Source organism: Acinonyx jubatus, chromosome D2, assembly GCF_027475565.1.
Source record: "Acinonyx jubatus isolate Ajub_Pintada_27869175 chromosome D2, VMU_Ajub_asm_v1.0, whole genome shotgun sequence".
Lineage (NCBI taxonomy): Eukaryota > Metazoa > Chordata > Mammalia > Carnivora > Felidae > Acinonyx > Acinonyx jubatus.
The window spans coordinates 44,345,916-44,366,238 of record NC_069393.1 but is presented as its reverse complement, the minus strand read 5'-3'; the positions used below and the strand labels follow the sequence as shown (position 1 = coordinate 44,366,238).

The 20,323-nt window shown below is 40.0% G+C and overlaps 1 protein-coding gene across 4 annotated transcripts in view; it reads left to right on the top strand.

The window, feature by feature from the left end:
* Positions 1–20,323, top strand: part of LOC106989774 (anthrax toxin receptor-like) — a 126,857-nt gene that overhangs the window by 13,222 nt on the left and 93,312 nt on the right. For all 4 annotated transcript variants that reach the window (XR_008292029.1, XR_008292030.1, XM_053207002.1 and 1 more), the window contains exons 2-9: positions 13,300–13,371; positions 14,701–14,772; positions 17,237–17,318; positions 17,419–17,452; positions 18,126–18,205; positions 18,282–18,350; positions 18,679–18,759; positions 18,861–18,921. Coding sequence is in view for 2 of the 4 variants with exons in the window: in XM_053207002.1 (XP_053062977.1) it covers positions 13,300–13,371; positions 14,701–14,772; positions 17,237–17,318; positions 17,419–17,452; positions 18,126–18,205; positions 18,282–18,350; positions 18,679–18,759; positions 18,861–18,921 (551 nt within the window). In the remaining 2 variants the exon portion in view is untranslated. The remainder of the gene's footprint in view (positions 1–13,299; positions 13,372–14,700; positions 14,773–17,236; positions 17,319–17,418; positions 17,453–18,125; positions 18,206–18,281; positions 18,351–18,678; positions 18,760–18,860; positions 18,922–20,323) is intronic.

Sequence of the window (20,323 nt, the reverse complement as noted above, 5' to 3'; positions counted from 1 at the left end):
TCACTTTCTGCTTTCTATTTCCATTTAGTTTTAATCTTCCATTCCTCTTTTTCATTCTAAAATGACCATTCTTTTAGAACAAAATTACTCTTTTCCCTTAACAAAAGTTTATTTTCATACCTTGTACCTTTTCTTACAAAAATACATTCTACTCTCCCTATATAGAGTCATTTCTCTTATTATTTCTAGTAGTTTTAATTGCATATGTTGATTCAAATTTTTAGTCCTTTAATTTCTAGTGAAAACTAAAATTGAGGTATTAAGGACTATTATACCAGCATTCTGTAGATTGGCAAGTTTGTGAATAAATTTCATAATTTCTGGAAGTATGTATATTCTTCCTCATAGTAAATTTTTCAGTGTGGCATAAGACACGTTTATTAACAAACCCAAATAGCTTTAGTTCCTCTGTAATAAGCCCAATGTAGGTAATCTTATGTTGAATAATTAGTGTTTCCATATTTTATCTTGTTTGGAAAAGGCAGTCTCATGTGTGTAGACTCATGTGCATCCAGCCACATAAGAATAAACCTTGAGCCTGGAACATGTTTTTCCAAAGAGATAAAGAACCCATACAGCCTGTGTTAGGCTTAGCACCTTGAGTGAGGACATTGCTCCTTGTTTAACTTTCTGAATGTTCTTTTGTCTCTGCTTAAAGGATGTGCATCATATGGTACCTGACCAATCCACTGCTACACCTGTCTTCTGTGGAAAGGGGCAAGGCTCCTTCCACTGTTGCAGGAGATGCATGCTTAGGGCAATTGCCATGCCTAAGCCACCAGGAGAGGCCCACTGGGTATGGGGTCTAATGCCCACTAGTGAAGTTCGTCTTGTTCTGTCTCTTTATGTCAGTAAAACATTGTTCCATCCAGTGCTTGACTATTGGGTTTTTCTTGGGGACTCCCAACCATGATGTACTGATCAAAAGTGTTAGGGTTCTCTCCTGGAATTGTTAACTAGTGATCAGTAGTCTCCTCTCTTAGGTAACCAAGAGAGGTAAAAAAATTAAAAAAAAAATAAGTGGGTTTTGAATCACTTATGTAGAAGTTTTTTGTTCTCATAATGAAATAATTTGTAAGATTATTTTTTATTACTCAGAGAACTGGATTGCATTCTGAATGATATCAAAGGGCTGACCAACCCTCTAACTACACTGCCTTCAATTTGTATATCAGGGAGATTTTCTTCACCTCCTTATTCTCATTTGTTATCTCTGGTCTTTCTGATGGTAACCATTTTAACAGATGTAAGGTGATATCTCATTGTGGTTTTGATTTGAATTTCCCTCATTATTAGTGATCCTGAGCACCTGTTACTCTCTTTGGAAAAATGTCTCTTCAGGGTTTTTTACCATTTTAAAATTGGTTTACTTTATTTTTGCCTCCTCTCATATTTTAAATAGTTTTTTAAGTCTTTGTCTAGTAAGTGTGATGCCTTGGCTTTCTTGGGGATGATTTCTGTAAATTTATTTAGATCCTTTGAATGAGCAATGTTCTGCTGTTTCTCTCTATGTTTTGTGATTTTACTTTGTTGAAAATTGGGTTTTTAATTATTATATTGTAACTCTTAGACATGTGAATATCTTTGAGAAAACATGTCATTTTAGGTCTTACACCCATTTTTAAATTGGATTGTTTGTTTTTTTTTGTGATTGAGTTGTATGTGTTCTTTATATATTTTGGAAATTAACCCTTTAGCCGAATATATCATTTGCATATATTTTCTCCCATTTGTGTAGATTGTCTTTTCAGTTTGTTGATCTTTTTTCTGTGCAAAGCCTTTTTATCTTGATGTTGTCCCACTTGTTTATTTTTGCCTTTGATGCTTGTCTTTAGGTGTTATAACTAAAAAATTATTCCCAAGACTGAAGTCAATAAATGATTTTCTTACATTTTCTTCTAGAAATTTCATTTTTTTTAACACTAACATTTCAGTCTTTACTCCATTTCGAGTTAATTTGAGTGATATAAGGATCTAGTTTCATTCTTTTGATTTAGGATGTCCAATTTTCCCTGAACCATTTATTAAAAAGATAGTCTTTTCTCCATTGAATATTTTTGACTTCCTTGTTGAATATTAATTAACCACATAAGCATGGGTTTATTTTGCAGATTCTAAATTTTATCCCATTGATCACTGTGTCTGTTTTATGCCAGTATCCTGCTGTTTTTAACTACTATAGAATGTAATATAGTTTGAAATCAGGAATTCTGATGCCTCCAGCTTTAGTTTCTTTCTCAGGATTGCTTTGGCTGGCCACTTGGGGTCTTTTGTGGTTCCATACACAGTTTAGAACTGTTTTTCCAATATATGTGAAAAATGCTGTTGGAATCTTGATAAGGATTTCATTGAATTTTAGAAGGCTTTGAGTTGTTTGGCTATTTTAACAATATAAATTCTTCCATTCAATGCACAGGATTTATTTCCATTTATTTGTGTTTTCTTCAATTTCTTTCATCAATGTCTTCTAATTTTCAGTGTAAAGAGTTTTCACCTCGGTTAAATTTATTCATAAATATTTTATTGTCTGTGTTATTGTAAGTAAGATTGTTTTCCTTATTTCTTTTTCAGGTAATTCATTGCTAATATATAGAAATGCTTCTGGCAGCACATCCTGCCAATGTGCTGAATTTGTTGATTAGGTGTGTGTGTGTGTGTGTGTGTGTGTGTGTGTGTGTGTGTGTGTAGTCTTTAAGATTTTTTAGGTATAAAATATGTCATCTGGAAATAGAACAACTTTATTTCTTCCTGTTTAATTCTGATACCTTTTATTTTTTTCTCCTGCCTGGCTACAACTTCCAGTACTGTGCTGAATAGAAGTAATGAGAGTAAACATCTTTGTCTTGTTCCTTATCTTAGAAGAATTTCTTTCACACTTTCACCATTGAGTATGATGTTATTTGTGGGCTCTCATATATGGCCTATATTATGTTAGGTGTGTTATTTCTATAAACCTAATTTCTTCAGTGTTTTTTTATCATAAATGGATGTTCAATTTTGTCAAATGCTTTTTCTGCTTCTATTGAAATAACCATATAATTTTTATCTTTCATTCTACCAATGCAGTGTATCCCACTTATTGATTTGCATATGTTGCACTGTCCTTGAACCCCAGGGAGGAATCCCTCTTGGTCATGGTGTATGATCTTATTAAGTGTTGCTGAATTTGGTTTGTTAGTATTATGTTGGGAATTTTGTATAAATATTTATTTATTTATCAGAGATTTAGTCCGTGGTTTTCTTTTCTAATAGTATACTTATCTGGCTTTGGTATCAGGGTAATAATGGCCTTGTAAAATGAGTTTAGAAGTGTTCTTTTGCTTCAATTTTTAGAACAGGGTGAGAAGGATTGACATTAATTCTTTAAATGTTTGGTAAAGTTCATTAGTAAAGCCATCTGCTCTTGGGTTTTTCCTTGTTGAGAGGGGTTTGATTACTGATTCAATCTCCTTACTCATTGCTGGTCTCTTTAGGTTTCTTCTTTTTTCTTGATTCAGTCTTGGTAGTTTGTATGTTTCTAGGAATTTATCCATTTCTTCTAGGTTGCCCAGTTGTTGGCATATAGTTGTTCGTAGTAATCTCATATGTTCCTCTGTATTTATGTGGTATCAGTTGTAATCTCTCCTCTTTCACTTATAATTTTATTTATTTGGGACTTCTCTTTTTTTGTCTTTTGGTTAGTTCAGCTAAAGATTTGTCAATTTTGCTTATCTTTTCCAAGAACCAAGTCTTAATCTTTTCTATTCTTTTCTTGTTATCTTGACTTATTTCTGTTTTTTATTATTTCCTTTCTGTACTAAACTGGACTTAGCTTCTAATTTGTTCTCTTTCTAATTCATTCAGTTGATAGATTTATTTGAAATACTTCTTTTTCCTTGATGTATGTGTTTATTGCTGTAAACGTCCCTCTTAGAACTGCTTTTGCTGCATTTCACAAGTTTTGGCATATTGTTTCCATTTTCATTTGTCTCAAGATACTTTTTTTCCATTTTAATTTCTTCTTTGATCCACTGGTTGTTCAGAAGTATTTTCTTCACTCCCATGCATTTGTGAATTTTCCAGTTTTCCTCCTGTTTACTAGTTTCATACCATTGCAGTGAGAAAAGATTCTTGGTGTGATTTCAGTGTTCTTAAATGTATTAAGACTTATTTTGTGTCCTAACGTATGATCAGTCCTGGAAAATGTTCCTTGTGTGCTTGAGAGGAATGTGTATCCTGCTGCTTATGGATGGATGAACTATCCTATAGATGTATTTTAGGTCCTTTTGACCTATAGTATGACTAAAATTTGTTGTTTACTTATTCGTTCTTTGGATGATACGTCTATTGTTGAGCATGGGGTATTAAAGACCTGGGCCAACTATTATGGTATTGCTGTTTATTTCCCTTTTTATTTCCGTTAGTATTTGATTTATATATTTAGGTTTTCTGATGTTGGGGCATAAATATATGCAATTATTATATCTGCCTTATGGATTGACCCCTTTGTCATTATATAATGACCTTCTTTGTCTCTTTTGGCCATTTTTAATTTAAAGTCTATTTTGTCTGATGTAAATATATCTACCACTCTTTTCTTTTGGTTACCATTTGCTTGAAATATCTTTTATCATCCCTTTACTTTAAGATGTGTGTTTCTAAGGCTAAAGTAAGTCTCTTGTAGACAGTGTATCATTGGGTCTGTGTTATTATTGGTTTTGGTTTTATGTTTTTATCTACTCAGTCATTCTGTGTCTTTTGACTGGAGAATTTAATTCATTTATATTGCCATTTGTTAATTGTTTTCAGATTGTTTGATAAATCCATTGTTCTTTCCTTCTTATCTTGTCTTCTGTTGTGATTTGATGACTTTTTGTGACAGTATATTTTGACTTTTATCATAATTTTTTTGTGTAACTACTACAGTTGACCCTTGAACAACACAGGTATAAACATCTACTTATATGTGGATTTTTTTCATAAATACTATGTGGTACTATAATTGTATTTTCTCTTCCTTATGATTTTCTTAACATTTTCTTTTATCTAGCTTATGTTATCTTAAGAATATAGTATATAGTACATATAAATACATAATATGTGTTTATCAACTATTTATGTTATCAGTAAGGCTCCTAGTCAACAGTAGGCTATTAGTAGTTAAGTTTTGGGTGAGTCAAATGTTATATGCTGTCAAATAACAAAAATTCAACCAAATAAATTTTAAAGGTCTAATTGGAATTTATTTTTTAAAAAATCATGAATCAGGCAGTACCCCATCTAGCAAGTAGAGGGGAGACCCAGAGGGCTACAGAAAAGGAAAGGTTTTTTAATGTATAAAGGAATAGAGGGGCTTGGGTGGCTCAGTTGGTTAAGAGTCCAACTGTTGATTTTGGCTCAGCTCATGATCTCACAATTGGTGAGATTGAGCCCCATGTTGGGCTCCATGCTGACAGTGCAGAGCCTGCTTGGGATTCTCTCTCCCACTCTCTCTGCCCCTTCCCCACTTGCACGCATGCATGCACACACTCATTCTCTCTCTAAAAAATAAATAAATAAACATTTTAAAAATAAATGTAGAAAGGATGTAGGAAAATGGAAATTATTAGCAAAGAATTCATTGTTTTAGGCAAGATTTCACTCCTGGGAGGAACAGAAGGGATCTATCAGTGCTGACCAGGAAATCTTCATGGTGACTAGTTAATGGTTACATTTATGGGGGGTTGAAACTGAGTTAGGTTAAATATTGTCTTTGTTTGGGGTGTCTGGGTGGCTCAGTTGGATAAGCATCCGACTTCAGCTCAGGTCATGATCTCACAGTTCGTGGATTTGAGCCCTGCATCAGGCTCTGTGCTGGCAGCTCAGAGCCTGGATCCTGCTTCAGATTCTGTGTATCTCACTCTCTCTCTCTCTCCCTCCCCCTCCCTCTGTCTCATACTCTCTGTGTCTCTCAAAAATAAACATTTAAAAAAAATTTTTTTAAAAATATTGTCTTGGTTTACTGACTTGGGACCTTAACCTAAGTGATGCTATTTGGGGCTTGTGTTTTTTTTTTAACAACATAGATTTTTAACTGCAATGGGGGGTCAGCACCCCTAACTCCTATGTTGTTCAAAGGTCAACTGTATGTTGTTGTTTTTGTAGTTATGATGAGACTTACATAAAATATCTTATATTTATAACATTATCTGACATATAACCTGACAACTTAACTTTGCTACCATTAACTAAACTTTATATACTTTTACCTCTTTCCATCACATTTAAGGTTATTGATATTACAACTTATTCATTTTTATATTGTGTATCCAATAACAAATTGCTGTGGTTATGAATAATTTTATTATGTCTGTTTTTTAACTTTTAAATTAGACTTGTGAGTGAATTATGAACCACCAATTTAGTAGAGAATGTGACTCTGAATATATATTTAGTATTATCAATGGATTTTATACCAATGTTATGTTTTTATTATTTAAGTAGCATTATTTTATTTCTACTTGAAGAACTCCCTATAGCATTTCTTATAAGGCAAGTCTAGTGATGATGAACTCTCTTACCTTCTTTTGTTGTTATTCAGGAAAGTCTTTATCTCTACTTCATTTCTGAAAAACAGAATTGTTCAGTATAGTATTCTGGTTGACAATTTTTTTCTTTAATTATTTTGAATATATCATTTCGTTCTCTCCTGACCTAGAAAGTTTCTGTTGAGACATCTTCTGACAGTTTTATGGTACGTTCCCTTATATGTGACTGTGTTTTTCTCTTGCTGCTCCCAAAAGTCTCTCTTTGTCTTTGACTTATTAAAATTAAATATAACGTGTCTGGTGTAACCATTGTTAGGCTTAACCTATTTGGAGTGCATTGCACCTCTTGAAGCTGGATTTCTATTTTTTCTCCATGTTTGGGAAGTTTTCAGCCATTATTGCTTTAAATATACTTTCTGTCCCTTTCTGTTTTTCTTCTTTTGGTATTTCCATAATACCTGTATTGTTTCCTTTGTTGATTTCTCATAAGCCCTGTAGGCTTTCCTTATTCTTTTTTATTCTCTTTTCTTTTTGCTTCTCTGACTGATAATTTCAAATGTCCTATCTTCTAGTTCATTGATTGTTTATTCTGCTTCTTCGAGTCTGCTATTGAAATTCTCTATTGAATATTTCAGTGCAGTCATTATATTCTTCAGCTCCAGGATTTCTGCATGATTTATTTTTATGGTTTCTATCTCTTTGTTGAATTATTTACATCATTTTAAATTTGTTAAGACTTGTTCTGTGGCCTATATTCTCTACCCTGGAGAATATTTCACAAGTGTTTGAGGAAAATGCATTTTGCTGTTGTCACATAGAGTGTTCTTTACATATCTGTTAGGTACAACTGGTTTAGAGTGTTGTTCACATCCTCAATTCCCTTATCCATTTCCTGATATTTTGTCTAGTTTCTCTGTCCATTATTGAAAGTAGAGTATTGAAGTCTTCAACCTTTATTGTAGAGATTTCTAATTCCCTCTTAAATTCTGTCAATGTTAGCCTCATAAATTTTGGAGCTTCAATGTTTGGTGAATATCTGTTTATAGCTGTTTTGCTGTCTTGATTATTTGACCCTTTTATGAATATATAATGTCCTTTGTTATTTATAACAGTTTCTTTTTTAATGTCTATTTTATATAATATGGTTACCCAGCTCTCTTTGGGTTTCAGTTTGCCTTGAATATCTTTGCATTCTTTCACTTTCAACCTATTTATGTCCTTACATCCAAAGTGAGTCTCTTGTAGATAGCATACACTTAGATCTTTCTTTCATCTATTCTGCCAATCTATCCCTTTTGTCTGGATAGTTTAATCCATTTACATTTAAAATAATTGCTATATGGAAGGACTTACTTCTGCCATTTTGCTGTTTATTTTATGTTTGTCTTAGGCCCTTTTGCTCCTTATTTTCTCCTTTACTGCCTACTTCTGGGAAGGGAATCAAAACTTATTAGTACAAAATAGAATAATCAAGTTTTTATCCCTTCTCATTTCCTCTGTGCATTCTATTATAGATATTTTCTCTATGATTACATGACCACTAACTGTAATATGCTAAATTTATAGCAATCTAATTATAATTAATGCCATCTTAACTTTAATCATATATAAAAACTCTACTCCTAAGCTGCTACAATCCCTCCTTTGTGTTATCAGTGTCACAAATTACAGTTTTACACATTGTGTGCCCAGTAACAGATTTCTAATGACTTCAATGCATTTCTTTTGAATTCTATAGAGTAAATGTTCAGTTACAAACCAAGATTACAATGATGCTAGCTTTTATATTTGCTCTTGTATTTATCTTTACCAGAAAGCTAAGTCTGTATCTTTTTATGTTCATATAACTTCAAGTTACTGGTTAGTGCCCTCCTGTTTAATCTGTATGGCTCTTTTAACATTACTTAATGTTAGGGCAGGTCCATTGGAAATGGACTCCCTCATCTTTTGTTTATCTGTGAATATCTAAATTTCTCTATTACCTACAAAGGACAGTTTTGTAGAATTTGGCATTCTAATTTGATTTTTTTTCCTTTCATCACTTTAAATATTTTCTCTACTACCTTCTGTCCTCCAAGGTTTCTGATGAGAAATAATCTTAGTGAGGACAACCTGCATGTTACAAGTCTTCCTTCCTGCTCAAGATTCTTTTGTTGTCTTTGTCTTTCAGTAGGTTTATTATAATATGTCTTAGGGTGGGTCTCTTTAGTTTATCACAGTTGAAGTTCGTTGAGGTTCTTGGATAGGTTGATTTATATACTTCAAACAATCATGTACTTTAAAAAATTAATCCTAGTATAGTTAACATATAGTGTTATATTAATTGTAGGTGTACAATATAGTAATTCAACAATTCTATACTTCATTCAGTGCTCATCAAGATAACTGTGCTTTTAATCCCCTTCACCTATTTCACCCGTCTGTCACCCACCTCCCCTCTGAAAACCATCTGTTTATTCTCTGCAGTTAAGAGTCTGTTTTTTTGGTTTGGCTCTTCTTTTCCTTTGTTTTGCTTGTTTCTTTGTTTCTTAAATTCCACATACCAGTGAAATCATATGGTGTTTGTCTTTCTCTGCCTGATTTATTTCACTTAGCATTTATACTCTCTAGATATATCCATTTTGTTGCAAATGGCAAGATTTCAATCATTTTTATGGCTGAATAATATTCAACTTTGGACATTTTTTTTGCTGCTATTTCTTCAAATAATGTTTACGTTCTTTTCTCTTACCTATTTGTAGGATTCCTGAAGTGTAGATGTTGGTCTGTTTCATGGTTTCATGTAGGTCCCAAAGATGCTTATCATTTTTCTTCATTCTTTTTTCTTTCTACTCCTGACACTTGAAAATTTCAATTTTCCTATCCTCAGCTTCCCAGATTTTTTGCTGTGTATGCTCAAATATGCTATTGAACCACTGTAATAATTTTTTCAATAAAATTATTGCAAATTTCACCTTCAGATTTGTGTTTTTTAATAATTAGTTTTTTGTTGATATTCTCATTTTGTTCATATATCATTTTCCTGATTTCCTTGATTCTTAGTCCTTACTTTTCCCTTACCTCTGAGCATATTTAAGATAGTTGCTTTAAGCCTTTGCCTATGAAGTCTGATGTCTTGGCTTCCTCAGGGTTGGTTTCTGCAAATTTATATATAGTTCCTTTGTTTTTTTAAAATATGAAATTTATTGTCAAATTGGTTTCCATACAACACCCAGTGCTCATCCCAAAAAAGTGCCCTCCTCAATACCCATCACCCACCCTCCCCTCCCTCCCACCCCCCATCAACCCTCAGTTTGTTCTCAGTTTTTAAGAGTCTCTTATGCTTTGGCTCTCTATATTTAGTTCCTTTGAATGAGCCATGCTCTCCTATTTCTTTGTTTTGTGATTTATTTTTGTTAAAAATTGGGTGTTTTATTATTTTTTTAAAAATATTTTTTTAATGTTTATTTATTGAGAGACAGAGACAGAGCATGGGCGTGGGGAGGGGCAGAGAGAGGAAGAGACACAGAATCTGAAGCAGGCTCCAGGCTCTGAGATGTGGGCACAGATCCCAACACGGGGCTTGAACTCACAAACCGTGAGATCATGACCTGAGCCGAAGTTGGATGCTTACCCAACTGAGCCACCGAGCCTCCCCTAGTGTTTTATTATTTTAATGTGGTACTCTGGAAATCAGAATTCCCCATGGATACTAGATTGCTTTTGCTTTTGTTATCTATGGTACAAGTGTGTAGATTTTTGTTTCTTTTGTGAGATTTCCAAACATTTTTTGTAAAGAATGTAACAATATCCTTGTATGTGATTACTGGAGTGTTTGTTCCTTTAGCTCACATTCAGCTAAGGTTTTGACAGAGATTTCCTTGAATGCCAGGAGATAGAGCAAACATAAAACAGCACAAAAATTCAAAACAAAACACAGAGAACAAAAACATCAACCAGTGTGTTTGCAAATGGTACTTTGGTGGGCATTCCTTTACCACTTAGTTAGGCTTGCTCAGAGCCTAGAGATCAGCCCAAAGTGAAAGCTTAAGGGTTTTTATGGGATTTTTCTAAGCATGCTTTCTGACTGGGCATACATGTGGCTTTTTAGATGTACCTTTGTCCACACCTGCTTTTGTACATTCTAATTGACCCCAGCCAGGTTAGAAGAGATGTACACAGTAATTTGTGAGTAAGGTCCATGCTGTCCCCTCTGGTTCAAGGAGAACTTTGAACTGGGCTACAGATCAAGACCAAAACTGCCACCAGGCTAGAAAGAGAGTGGGGAAAGAATGATTAAAAATGCCACAAATCTTACCTGTCATTTGAAGAGGCTGTTTCTTGATTTGGGCATTTTCTTTATTGCTATAAACTTTTGATTGTTTTGTAGAGCTCCTACAGAGTAGAAAGTTGGTGAAGAAAGCTTTTGGTTATTATTTTTTTTTTTGGAATGTTATTATTGGGGAATGAAGGCTTGGAGTTTCAGAATCTGCCTTTTTGTTGACATCCTCTATGCTATTAGTTTTTGTTTGTACTTTCATTTTTTTCATTTGTCAAAAAATGCTTGAACATAAATTTAAAAGCAAACACTTTGACTTCTGCCTAGGAAAGAAGAGAATTTAGTTTTCTTATAGTTTACCTCTCCTACATGGATCTTCCCCACTCTTTCCATTCCCCCAGAGTAGTGACATCAGTAAGATATTTTAGACTCAATCTTCAACAGTAGAGATGCCCTCAAATGTCTGGTGATCCCCATCTCTCCATTCTCATTTCAGTGTGGGGTGATAAAACATGATTGGAGCTCTGTGTGCTGGAGCTCCATGTGGTTGCTCTGTTCCATACTGCCTCTCTCCTAGGTACTTATATCCTTGTGGTTTTTCCCACTACACAAGAGCACTCACATTCTTCTGTGTTCTAGAAGCTAGACCTTCCTTCAAAATCATCACAAACTTTTCCAGGGCTGGTAGATGGGTTGAAGACTCTTATCCTGTGAATCTTCTTTGGAAGATCCTCTTCACTCTGGGGGAGAACAGAGGAGAGTAGTAGGGAGAAGGAAAGTGAAAAGGATTACCATTGGTTAAGAGAGGAAATGCCTTTGTTGTAGTTTATCATGGAGCTTCCATGAGAAAGTCTGTATTGTGGGTAAGTTGTCAGAGTCCATTGCTATGCTCCCAGCAATTGTTGGTACAGTAGTGTCACCCCAGTCTCCCAAGTCCAATAGGTAGAGCATGGGCTTTGCTGGAAGATCTGGGTTCATATCCATGCTATTCATGGAAATTGTGCCAAATTCCTTGACCTGCGAGAGCCTGTTTTTTCATCTGTAAAATAGGAATGATGCTAATATCATTGGATTGATTTGGAATTGGAAATCATGCATATAAAGTGCTTCATAAATAGTGCTCCATGAATGATCATCCTGACATAGTTATAATCATCTATTCTTAGTTTCCTCACCATCTGTTGATAGTTTTAGATGAAACTTAGAGGAGGCAGTAAAAATGATAAAGGGAAGATGTCCTTGGATATGAGGACCACACATATAAATATGACATTTAGGATGTTTATTGACAAAGTTATCACTGGAGGAAAGAGGAAGGGCCTCCTTGTGGGTTCCTCGAATTCATATGACATGAACTGTCAGATCCAGAAAAAGAATCCAGGCCAGGGAATCAGGCAGTTTTACCCCTTAACATCCATAGGATCTTGACCAAGACTCTTAGTGACCCTCACATTTGCCAATCATAACCTGGAATAGTGCAGAACTATAGAGGTGTTGGATTGCAAAGATCATTGATCCCTGAACTGGTAAGACTCATTTAAGGGCTTCCTGCTTAGATAGAAGGGGACATCATAAGGCTCTAACCTGCTTGAGCGTCTTCACCAACTAGGAACTAAAGTGGGAGCCTATGAGTGTGAGAAACTGAAAATTAGAAGAGGAAGTGGCTTTTCCTGTGGCTTTCCCTGCTGGCCAGAGCATGATGGTGACAGAAGATCAGTATCCTAGGTCTATTCCTATCTCTCCCCTTGCAGTGGTGCTGGAATAGGCCTTCTGTGTCTAGAGCAGCTCAGCTTTGAAGGATGAAGGGAAATTAAATAGTCTGAGTAGCATAGCCTCCCTTGCCTGAGGTGCAGGCTCCTGTTGGGAATGTCTTTTCCTACTCTGTGAGTGCTGGAAAACATGAAAGTATGAACAGAATCTGTGTGTGTGTCATGAGGAATGGTTGGCAGGTCAGACTTTGGCCTACAAATGGGTCCCCAACCTAAGGAGGTATGTTAGGATAGCTCTGATACCCAAGAATCCAGAGTCCATTAAAGAATTACAGGGAAAGCTTGGGTCACTCTCTCAGCCTAGATGTATTGCTTTCCAGAGGCATTTGATGGAATGTGGTGCAAGAAAACCCTGTCTTGCATCCCACTACACACCTTTAAGGGGTAGAAGAGGACAGTGTTAATGGTTATTCCAAAGGGAAGTGGGGGGCCAAGAGAGCCAACATTTCAAAATCAGAATGTGTTTTCCAATGAATGCATCCTCCTTCATTTCTTGTCTCCCTACCATGGCCAAACCAGCCATCCTGGTTTGCCACCCAAAGTCCTTAATCCATGAAAGTCACTTGGTCCCAAGGACACAGGCCTGGTTATTCAACCTCCCCACCATTCACACTGATGAAAATCACCACCAGGGTGGTGGGTACGTGGCAGGCTTCAGTTATGTGGGATGCAGAGGAGCTTGCTAAAGGGACTGTGGGAGGTGGGGACAGAAACTGCTCTCCTGATGATTGTCTTTCATCCCTCTGACTCAAGTCTTTGTTTTCAGGTCAGACAATGCAAACAGCATTTGGAAGGACATTTATAAATTTGTGGATGATCTGGTGAAGAGGTTTCCAAAGTAAGGCTTCTCCATGCTCCAGGGTATTTTCTTCTGCCATACAGATACACAGCTGCTTAGACTCAGTGGGCATGGGAGTCCCTCAGGCCAGGAGCACAGAGCCCATGGTGGTGTTCTGAAAAAGGAAAATCACACTGATTCCATTAGTTCTTAGCAGCTTTCACTGATTCTTGCTGGAGAGTCAGTCCACATTAAGGGGGGCACATCTGCTTCTGAGGACTTTACAGGCTTGGAGAGGAAGTTAAAGCAGACTGACTCAGTAACCGAAAACCTGGTTAAATGATGCTGAAGGCCAAGAGAAAGGGACAAAAGTCTTGCATGGCAATATGGAGGAAAAAGCAAGAATTCCTAGAGAAAAAGCCAAGGATAGCTACCTAGAAGATGTGGAAATTTGAACTAGGCCTTGAAAGATAGGGGAAGACAGGATAACAGGAACCATCAAAGAGGCTTCTTGTGATGGGAATGGTCTGTTTGGCTGCAGAGTAGGTTTAGTCAGGAGAAGACCCAGAGATGAGGCTGGACAAGTAAGCCAAGAGCCAAGAACATAGGAGCTCATTATGCCAGACCACAAGCTTGAATTTCCTGCTGTGCGCAATAGGTGGGTATAGGATTTTTGAGCAGGGGTCTCACATGATCGAGGTTGTGCTTCAAGAAAAGAATTCTTATTATAGTGGATAAAATGAGCTGGATCAAGAGCCAAGAACAATAAGAAGTTCAGCTAGGGACCTATTGTACCAATTTATCTAAGTGATAATGAGGGTCAACAGGCCAGAACACAGTGGCCAGAGGATGGAAAGAGAGGGATTTAGATAAATGGCTGCCAAGAAAGAGAATTAATTTCTTTGACAAGAGAAGGAAGTACAGAAGGAGTTAGGAGAGAAAGGAATGAAGGTCCAAAGAATGTAGAAGAGAGACCAGGGGGAACCCCTCATGCAGGAATGTGCAGGTGTCTATCTCCTTGCAATGTACTGTTCACATGGCTTGGGGTGTGTGTGTGTGTGTGTGTGTGTGTGTGTGTGTGTGTGTGTGTGTCTGTCTGTCTTTTGGAATACTGTAAGAATGTAAGAGTGTAAGAATGGATCAGGATGCCATCTTGGCATTCTATTCTAAGGAGGCCACACATCTTATAGTCTAAAAAATTTTTCACTAAATTTACGGCAACTTTCAGGTTTGGGAAATGGGTCCCAAAGCAGAAGAGTTGTGGTGGGAAGTATAGAAATTGACATAGACCCCCTCATTGGCTGCCTTGAGCCTTGTTTTTCTGAACTTCATTGGTTTCATTTTGAGCCTGTGTTGATGGCGTCTCACAAGCACATGCTTCCTCCACAGTTCAAAAATGAGGATATCCTTAATCACCTACTCCACACAGAGCTACACCATCATGAATCTCACCTCTGACAGGTAAGCACTGATATGATCCCCAATGGCAGACCTAGAAAACCAGGTCTCAGGGAGAGCTAAGAGGCTGAGGGGTTCCCTGAAACCGCAGTGGGGAGCCCACTGGTGTGCAGGCTGGGCTGGCCTGGACTTCTTTCCTTGTGCACCCTGATCCTTAGCTTTGGGCCCCCAGCTCTCTCTGACCCCTGGCTGCACTGACACTGGCAAACTATATGCTGCTAGACCTCTCCACCCCTCTAGGCCCTGAGCTACAGCTGTCCTGAGTTCTTCCCTCCATGCTCTTCCCTTTTCTTAGAATGGGCTAGCTAGGATTCCCAGGATTTTAGGGAGCAGATGTGCAGGTCCTTTATGAACAGTGATATGAGTCTGACACCTACTGTTGTTATATGTCACTTTCTGCCCTGAGCCAGTGTGTAAGGAGGGGTGGGTGGGAGACAGATCAGAACCAGGGAGGAAGAGATGGGCAGCATCGAAGCATTGATGTTTTCAGTGGAGGGAATTTTGCTCCCTTTGTGGGTCTAAACCCATGAGTGGGGTCCTGAACATCAGGCTGGAATAGGGTGCTTGAGGAAGGTAAGACATGCCTGCATACTAGGTGGGCCATGGTGAGCCCAGCAGTTTGGGCAAAAGTCTGGAAGTTATAGAGCTTCTGAATAGCTGGTTAAGGAGGTTAAGATTCCCATGGACACAAATGACTGGAACCCAATGAAGCACCAAAGAGAGGTTGAGCACCTCTTAGGACTAGATGGGCCCCAATATTTGTGGCACAGAGCTACCATTCAGGACCATGGAGAGAAGCCAGGCATAGCAGAGTGGTGGTGTCAATGCTTGGAGGTAGCAGCACTCTTCTGCCTGACTCCAGGACAAGCAGGGAGAGAGGGCTGGCTGCCCCAAGCAGCGTGGAGGCACAAATTTGTGCATAGGTGGGGTTTTGCATTCAGGACAGAGAGACTTGAGTAGGTTGAAAGTGGAAGGAAGCAAGTCCATTGGGAGAGATGCTGGCAGGTGGCAGAGAGATGCAGGGCTGCTGGGCAGGGGGCTCTGGAGGAAGAGCTGTCCACTGGGGAGGGTAAGACCTCTGCCTCCTCCAAGGTTGGGGGCTCAGGGCCCAGATGTGAGAAGCTGTGGCAGGGAGGGGGCTCAGGGAGGACCCGCCTGGTCCTCTCTGGAGCATGAACACAGTAATGTCTTCCCTGATTCAGGGTTCAGGAGTGGGAATGGGGCATGGAAACTATATGAAATTATGTTTTTCTGAGGAAGTAATGTTTTAAGGGAAGGAGTCTAGCTGAGGGTGTTAGGAGCCTGTATTCCTTCCAAATGCAGAGCTAGGAGTAGGGCTGGAGGGGCAGCACTCCCTTAAGGGCACTGGCTCAGGCAACCATATGCCTGACCAGGAGGCTCCTGGGCCATAGACTGGGGAAGCATGAGAGTCGCCCCAGATTTGGGGGCTCAGTTAAATAAACTTCCAAAATGTGGCAAGAGGAGGGAGAATATTTTTGCTGGGCCGGGTAGCACCTGGTTTGATCTCCACTGGCCATGGGTGCCAGGCCTCACCTCCTGGGCTGGGTGGGGCTAGACCTGGAGCTCTCAGGTCTCACCCCACAGCAACATCTCCACTCCCCACAGTAAGAAGCCCTCTCAGGGTCCCAGCTCTCCTAGCCTTGCTGTGCCAGCTCAGCTTGTCACGTGGGATTAGCCTGAACCTAGGTCCCCAGTCCTACCTGTGAAATCCCCCTTAACAGCAGCCACCTGGCCACATACCCATGGCGGCCAGGGGAGCACTGCCCCTCCACCTGCATGGGCAGCCCTCGAGGCACTTCCCCAGCTTTTGGCCTTTTTCTTCAGGAGTATGTAAGCCCAGGAGCCCTAGTTCTCTCATTAAGGAGCTTTCTCCTTCCTTTGGTGCCAATCCAGAAGGGGAAGAGGCTTGGGGCAGGTGCAAGTCAATCTCAGGATTCTGTGACAGGGGAGGATGGGACAGAGCAGAGCTATCAGCAGGATGACCTTTTCCAAACTCAGCCTTACCTGCTGAAGGAAGAGTGTGCCTTCCCAAGGGACCCAGTAGGTGCTAGAAGCCCTTCCAGTTACACTGTGAGTACAGATTCACAGTGGCACATCCATGAGTGTGCCCCGCGTTCACCACGGATGGTCAAGGCAGGGCTCTTGAGGGTCCCCCAGGTAGTGTGCCTGAGACAGTGGTGAGTGCAGAGAAAGCCAGGCCATACCCATGGGAGCAGCAGAGCAGCCTCCCCCCACCCCATGCTCACCAGATGGGGGACAGAGGAGGCCTGAGCAAGGCCTGTTCATATCGAGGACACAGAGCATAAGGTCATAACCAGGCTACTTGACTTGTATCCTGTCCCGACTAGACAGGTCTTCACAGTGCACAGTGGCTCCAGGACAGCTTGGGATGCTTGTAAATTCAACCCCAGATTATACCTCAACCCCTTTTCTAATTTTTTTTCAGAAGTAAAATACATAATAGTCTTGAAAAAATTCAGAATATAGTGCCTACCGGAGCCGCAAACATGCATGAAGGATTTAAAAAGGTACCGAATCTAGAGCTCTGAGGATCTCTGCTTTATGGAGTTCTTAGATTATCCTGGGTCCTCCCACCGCCCTCTCCAACACTCCTTCATTTCCTTGCAGGCAAATGAGCAGATTGAAAAAGCAATCTATGGAGGTAAGCTTCCTGGTGACTTCATTATGGGCAGGTGTGGGGACAGAGCCAGGCCTGGGCCTCAGCAAGGTGCAGACCCTCCTCGGCCCCTTCCTAGCGCTGACTCTTGGAGCAAGGTGCTTGCCCTCTCTGTGCCACAGGTTCCTCCTCTGTGCAGTGAGGATGAAAACCACCCCCAGTGAGGAGTCTCAGAACCACATGGGATCATGTGTGTACCTTCTAGGCTCTTGGTGACTGTGAGGTGCTTGACCAACACTTGGGCTGCCTGAACAAGAAAACAGGAAGCCAGGGAAACCAAGAGCAGAAGGATTCCATTTTCAGAAAAAAAGAGCTGGGTTTACCCTTTGCCGCCCACACTTTGTCTGTATCACATTTCTGGCCCTGGCTCCTTTTTCCTTCAGTTCTTTCCCTTCGGCTGATGTCCTGTAACTGTGTCTCCAACACTGGAAAAGGCTGTGCTCTACCCAGAACTGTCTTCATCTAAGAGAGAGAAGTCTCCTTCTCCCTCCAGGACTGGGATGCTAGCTCTCCAGGCACTCCTGATGGCAGGTGCTCAGGTCTGGGCACTTCTTCCTTGAAGGAGGAAGTATGGGGAGCAGTGTTGTGGCCCCAGCAGCCTGCAGAGAGTCACTTTGTGTATCTTTACCAATGAGGTTACTCCCCATTTCCCCTGCAGGCAACAATGCTCCCAGTCTGATTATTGGTCTGACCGCAGGACCACTGACACCAAGGACATTTGAGGAGACTAAGTCTGAAGTGAGTCCAACCCATCAGTACCAGCGTTTTGCCCCATGTATTTGGTACTTTGTACTCAAAGGGTTCTTTCTCTTAGGCTGAGAAGGCTCGTGAAAGGGGCGCCAAAGTTTATTCTGTGGGTGTAAAAGACTATAAGAATGACCAGGTAATTCAGAACAGGTAACCTGGTGCCCCTTGCGAGCCCAAGTGGGGTATGCTTTCAAAGTCAGCTTTCCCAAAGGTGGTCCTGTAACCCACCCCGGTGTCTGGACAGCAGATAGCCACTCCAGAAATGAATAACAGCGTGTAAAACCTGCCCACCAGCAGTGGAGGCAGAAGAGCTTTCCCTTCCATAAGTGTGGGCTGCTGCCTGACACCAGGGTCTGGCTCTTGGAGTCTAATATGGCATAAGGGAAGAGACTGTCTCCTGGGGTGGAGATTTCTTTGTCCTCAAGCCCAGGCCATGTGCCCAAGGTGCCTCCTCTCTCTTGTAGCTAAAAGACATTGTAGAAAGAAATGACCAATTTTATGGGGTAAACAGTGGATTCGAGTCCCTGGAAGACATCGTTAACATGGTGAGTGTGGGCTAAATGTGAGAAGAGCAATGGGATGGCTTCTCACCGTGTCCCTCCCCCCATGTCACTATCCCTGACCTGCCACCCCTCTCTATTTCCAGCTGGTGGTAAATTCCTGTCATGAAATTATGGCTGGGGAGAGTTACTTTGTTTGTGTAGGAGGTAAGAGTTATAGTCACTGTTCTGGCAGAATGGAGAGTGGTGGGCGGGGTGGGGGGGGGGCTCTGTGAGGTGTGTGAATATGTGGCATGTGGGTAGTGTGTGGGTGTCTGAGTGTGTTGTGCATGTGTAGCATGGTAGTGTAGAAATATGTTGGATATATGAGTGTGCCTGAGGTATACAGGTGTGTCTACATTTGATTGGAGTGTGCATGTCAAGCATGGGTTGTGGTGTGCTTGTGTGTGTAATTATTTTCCCCATTATTATTGAGATATAACTGACAAACACCTGTGTATAAGTTTAAGGTATTCCATATAATGACTTGACATGCATATATTGTAAAATGATTACCACAATAAGATCTTTGTAATTACTTTTTTTTAATCTCAAAACCAAAAGTTTCAAACAAAATAAGAATAAAGTATATTTAGGGGCACCTGGGTGGCGCAGTCGGTTAAGCGTCCGACTTCAGCCAGGTCACGATCTCGCAGTCTGTGAGTTCGAGCCCCGCATCAGGCTCTGGGCTGATGGCTCGGAGCCTGGAGCCTGTTTCCGATTCTGTGTCTCCCTCTCTCTCTGCCCCTCCCCCGTTCATGCTCTGTCTCTCTCTGTCCCAAAAATAAAATAAAAAACGTTGAAAAAAAAATTTAAAAAAAAAGAATAAAGTATATTTAAAAACCTTCAACAAAACACTTCAAAATGAAATCTGAGAACATATTAAAAGAACAAAACATCAAGACTAATTAGGGGCCACCCATGCAATACAAGTCTGATTCAATAGTTCAAATATCAATGTAACTTACCATATCAGCAATGTGGAGAAGAGAAACATGATTATCTCAATGGATGAATAAAATAATTAGAGGGGGGGGAAGAGTTAAGGTGGTGAAGGAGTAGAGGGATCCTATGCTTGCCTTGTCCCTTCAACATAGCTAGATAAATATCAAATCATTCTGAGCACCCAAAAAATCGATCTGAGGACTAAGAAAATAAGCTGCACATTTAGAGGGAGAAAAATGGCCACATTGTTAAATGTAGGAACTGCAGAGAGTTTATTCAGGGCAGAAAAGAACTGCATGTGCTCTGGAGGGGAGGGAGCCCTGATCATGGAGACAGAGAGTGGCGGGGGGGGCGGAGAGAGAGAGAGAGAAAGCAGAGTGCAGGGGATTGCACAAGAGAAACTCTTCCCCAAAACCATGGACTGGGAAAAGGAGAGGGACTGACTACCACAAGGTTTTATAAGCAGCAGAGCTCAAAGGCTGAAGTTTTAGAAGTCCATGCCATTGCCAGGGTCGTACCTGGTGGGCTTAGTAGTGCTCTTATGGGGAAGGAGACCAGAAGCCCAGGAGTGGGCAGTGTGGTCTGAGGATCCCCTGAGACACACAGGGAGACAGTTCCTCTTCTT